Raw genomic sequence first — 4,782 nt, 5'->3', positions numbered from 1 at the left:
ATTATTCTATCAGCACTTGTGTATTATGTGTTTATGATGTATACAACTTTGTGTCTCAGATTTAAACAGTTTTACACTGAAACTGTGGAACAGCAGCAAATACCATGGTTAGTTGTGAGATGGGTGGAAATGAAGGAAAGCACTGAAGACAGAAGGAGCTATTCAATTTAATAACAAGGATGCTACCACTCGTAGGTTTCTCTTGTATTATACCAACTTTGAATGCAGTAGTCCTGATACAGTTGTATAAGCCAGAAAAGTCAGGAGACAAAGTCTGAAAACAGACTAATAGTAAAAACCGATTTTTATTAAGATTATAATGATGCAATGTTGTAAGTACTGTAATTTAAGCTGTGTAAGTCTTAGAAAGCGTGGTTTCAATGATGGGTTTTTGGTATTCCCGTACCACACAGCAGGGCTCAGTATCACAGTAACTATAGACATATTCCCAAGTATTGCATTCAGACTTGCAAGAACCACGAACAAGGTAACATTCTCGTTTTCTTCCTGCAATTTCTCTTGTATTTTTCTGTGGAACTAAAAAAAGGTACCCATGATTAGAACTCCAAATTGAATCCAAATAGATACAGTTCTTTAGAGCATAGAGTTTAAAAGCTTTGTTTCTTAATTCATTCCTAGGAAACTGTATTGAAGATCTTTGCCTCTCAATATTGGTACAATATAAATATTTATTTATGCAACAGTATTTCCTTTGGCACTAAAATTTTTTGTAAGTAAAATATTCTTAATTGTTTAATCTGTGTATTACCCTTTAAAAGACATGGAAGAAATAGTCTCCTTATTTCTAAAAAGCCATGTACCTCCAATTCCTCCCTTCTGCTACTAGTTGCTGGACTAATTGTAAAACCCTTAATTATGTCAAAAACTACAAAATTAGTTCTTGAAAATGAATTTGAGAGACAAGACAGCAGAAATCACCTGAGGAGATACAGCCTTGTCACACAAACCAACAAAATAAGTCTAAAATTTTTTCCATTATAGTCTCAATATCTGTTCTAACTTTTCTTCCATTAAAAAAAAATAATGACTTGTAAGGAGTACATATGGAATCTCAAATTTATATTAAAAATTTTGTTCATTTACCTCTTTTTCATGTTACAAATATTACCTGATGGGCCACAAGAAACACTGAAGACAAACATCAAGAGCATATAAAGTATCTTCATTGGTGCTGCAGTTACACTTGAGTGACGCTGGGACAGACTGAGCTCAAAATGTCTTTGAAACCAGAAAGACAGACTCCTGTTTTTATAGTGTCTTCAATCTAATTGCAATTCTGATTAATGCTGCTTTTCTAGATTGAGCACATATTCATGTAAGTATGGTGAAACAGCAAAGGGTAATAGAGGATTTGCTTTTCATATGACTTCAATGAGTCAACCATAAACTCATTTTCAAATAAATAGTAAGTTTTAAATATTCTCTGTTAATAATTAATAGCACATAACTCACCTTATTCACATTTATAACCACGTGGTTTTTACGTATTTGTTGTTCACAAGGCACTGTTACAACCATTTAAACGGATTAGCTAGTTTAAGCCTCATGAAATATTCAGTAACATAGGAATTTCTTACTCTCCAGTTGAGGAGATTGTAGGACAAAGAAATTATTTAATTATCTCTCTATTTGTGTGTCCTCACTGGTGGTGCTCAGTTGGAATCTAAGAATGTGGAGACCAATAAATCATGAAAACTGATCTATATAAAATTAAAATATGAACATAAATATTTTGGCCTATGTTTGTAAACTTAGAGTTGGCTGTTAAATCCCAAAAAAATGTATCCTTAAAACTTGATATTTGTATAGTAACTTCCTTTCTCACTGAGAAAAACAAATTATAAGGATATGTATAGTCTGAGTTTAAAAATCAGAAATGCAATTTCCTTTTTACTAATGTGCACCAGTTCTTACTCAAAATATTTATAGTCAACCATAGAAAAACTATTTTCTCAAACTTTTCTGTATAAAATACTAAAAGAATGCTTAAGATAGTGTAGATTTAATAAGACTAGTTGTACATAAGTGTAGTATAATAGCAAGCATATAAAATATAATAAAAAATAAAAAGCTCAGATTATTACAGTGAAGAAATGAATAATAAAATGACTCAGGATGAAAGGACCAGTATTTTACTACATCCATTCATCTGTCTAAATTAAGGCAATTATATTGTTAGTATATCAGCTAAATAAAGCTGAGTGATTTAAATTTAGGTTTGGATTTCAGGTTAAAGTGGAAAAAACTACAGAAAAGGGAGCACTTTTTCTTTTTCATACTTCGAGGGCCAACCAGTCAGTTCTTCCAGCCTCTCTCGGCCTTCGTATCCTAGTCACCTCTTTGGCAATGTTCCGCTGAAGAAACCGTGGAATCTTCCTCAGGACTGCTAAGCCAGCCCTGCAGTAACTTGTGTCATGCATAGTAATCTGGAAAAAACCTTCCTGGTTCTCTTTCCAAAGCTTTCAAGTAAAAATCCCAGTACCTTTGATATGCTTATCTGAAGAATCATGCCAAAAGGGATACAGAGCTTCATGTATGCTGAGTTTTGTAGAGAAAAATACTGTACAAATAAAGCTTGTAATGAGAGACATATTCATATTTATTATTTATACCTCACCTGTATGGTACATGACTTAATTCCTTCCTCATTCCTTCTTTCATTCCCTCTTTCCTTCCTTTCTTCCTTCCTTCCTTCTCTTCTCTCCCTTCTTTTTCTGTGTGGCAAGGAATGAGCAAAGCCTATGCATGTTAGGCAAATACTCCATCACCATGCTGCATCCCTAGCCCTTGACAAAGTCTTAATGAATTTAGTTTTATAAAAGAGGACTAAAACTAATAAACTTCACTGACATTCTTCAAAAATTAAAAACTATCTGCACAATATTATTTAAGGTTTGATAGTTTTCCACAATGTGCAGTTTTTAAAAAATTAAATTACCTTGTTAATAATTACCTGGCAGTGTTGTTTATATCTGTTTTCATTCTAAAGCCTTTACTTTGCTTTAAAAGCATCTTCTTGGCTTCCAGATATATCTGTGGGAATATAATACAACTACGTGGGTGAGAGTTTCCGAGCTGTATCTCTTTGATCATGGACATTGTATTTGTGGACACGGCCCATAGGTCTCCTTGTCTCTAGCTGAACCTTCTGCGGTTTCTGTTCTGCTCAGGGGCCACTGTATTTTTCTTTGAAGTGGCTAGCCAATCTGTTCACCATCTGAGGCTTGATTACCATTCAATTGCCTGGCTAAGGTTGTGAATGTCCTTGCTGTTTTAGTGATTTTACATGTCCCGCCTTCATTTGACAAGGTCACTGCTATTGTCCTTGATGCTTCCGCTAAAGTTTGGACCCCTTTCTCTAGATCAAATGAATGTTTTTCAGAATCTCAAAGGGTCATATTCATAGATTCATTTTTTAAGATCTGATTAGGATGACAACTTTAATTTACACATCACTATCCTAGCATTGCTTTTTTTTTTTTTTTTTTTTTTAATGGGGAGGAGAGGTGCAGGAATTGAACTTAGGTTCTTACCTCCCACGTGCTAGACAAGTACACGAATACTGAGCTACATTCCTAGGCCATAAACAATGTGGTTTTCTTTCCTTCCCATTTCTAAGTCTTGTGTAGGGACACTATAACTGTCCTCTAACTGCTGGGGGTAAAACCTGAAGACCTCCCAGGATCTGGTTGTTCTTTCCTGACCTCCTCCCACACTGCCTTCTGCTTCTTGTCCTTATCAAGTTAGCTTTCGTTTTCTTCTTTTTAATATATAAAGTTGTCTCCTTAGTGAACACATCTGTATAATTGACACATCTAAAATTATATTCTGTCTAAAATTTCTAAATGTACACAGCAGTGAGGGCACAGGCTTACCTCTATCAGCCTAGCATAAACAAAAATTTCCAAGATTTTCTTGTTGCGTGATTTTTCTCAGTGGCATGAAGTCTCAAGCATAAGTAAGGGATGAGAATATATACATTGCTATTTTTTTCTTTTTAAGATCATATATAAATGACCTTCATAAAAAATGAAGGTCTCAAGTTTCTTACTATTTACACACCAAACACAAGCTTAAGTGATAATGTCAGTTTTACTTCATAAGTTCTAATTTGATGATTCAGTGTCATTTTTGTAACTTGCATACAAAAATTGAAAATTTATCACTTAGCTTTTGAACTAGTGATTTTGGCCTCTCCAGTACATGAAATATACTGTGAATTGACTTATTTTTGCAGTACGAGGGACTGATCTCAAGTTGTTCACACTATTTCCCCAGTTTGTGACAGAATCTTGCTAAGTCTGTAAGTTGCCCAGGCTGTGTTTAAACTTGTGATCCTCTTGCCTCAGCTTCTGAGTGTTGGTAATACAGGCATATGCCTACACTGTATGAGCTAGGCTAAATCACATATTTTTATTTAAATAAAGTTTCATTAAAAAATGAAAATTTTCTTTGGTGATGAGAAAGAGGTAATTAAAATATGACTGAACATAAGTTTTGCTTTTTTTATATATTGTATGACTGTGTCGGATATTTTGTTATAAATTGGGATATTAAGTGTTACTACCTTTATTTTATGTACATTAAGCAATCAAAACTAAGTTAAGTTACTTGCTCAAGGTTACACAAGTAGTAAGATCTGTCTTCAAGCACTGTGACATCAAGACATGTGCTCCAAACAAATTCTCTACTGTTTTTCTTGGAAACAAAGTCAAAACAAGATTGAAAGAGTTTTTGGTGTGATAAAAGACAGAATATAAA

At 33.9% G+C, this 4,782-nt stretch overlaps 1 protein-coding gene across 1 annotated transcript; it reads right to left on the bottom strand.

Moving 5' to 3' along the window:
* Positions 1-304: 304 nt before the first annotated feature.
* Defb113 (defensin beta 113) lies at positions 305-1,227 on the bottom strand. The gene is made up of 2 exons (XM_023567102.2): positions 1,130-1,227; positions 305-537 (listed from the first exon to the last, which is right to left on the bottom strand). The coding sequence occupies exons 1-2, from the start codon at positions 1,185-1,187 to the stop codon at positions 347-349; spliced, it is 249 nt and encodes an 82-aa protein (XP_023422870.1). The 5' UTR covers positions 1,188-1,227; the 3' UTR covers positions 305-346.
* Between the last annotated feature and the right edge of the window lie 3,555 nt (positions 1,228-4,782).

The sequence above is a fragment of the Cavia porcellus genome, unplaced genomic scaffold (genome assembly GCF_034190915.1).
Source record: "Cavia porcellus strain 051 isolate PalLab524CR breed Dunkin Hartley unplaced genomic scaffold, mCavPor4.1 scaffold_22, whole genome shotgun sequence".
NCBI classification, from domain to species: domain Eukaryota; kingdom Metazoa; phylum Chordata; class Mammalia; order Rodentia; family Caviidae; genus Cavia; species Cavia porcellus.
The sequence above is the reverse complement of the archived record's forward strand: the minus strand, read 5'-3'. Positions and strand labels throughout refer to the sequence as shown.

Bases quoted from the DNA above. Each gene is read 5' to 3' on its own strand.
- Defb113 (XM_023567102.2), bottom strand. From the start codon at position 1,187: ATGAAGATACTTTATATGCTCTTGATGTTTGTCTTCAGTGTTTCTTGT. The intron at 538-1,129 runs GTAATATTTGTA...ACCTTTTTTTAG, and splicing joins TGTTTCTTGTGGCCCATCAG to TTCCACAGAAAAATACAAGA.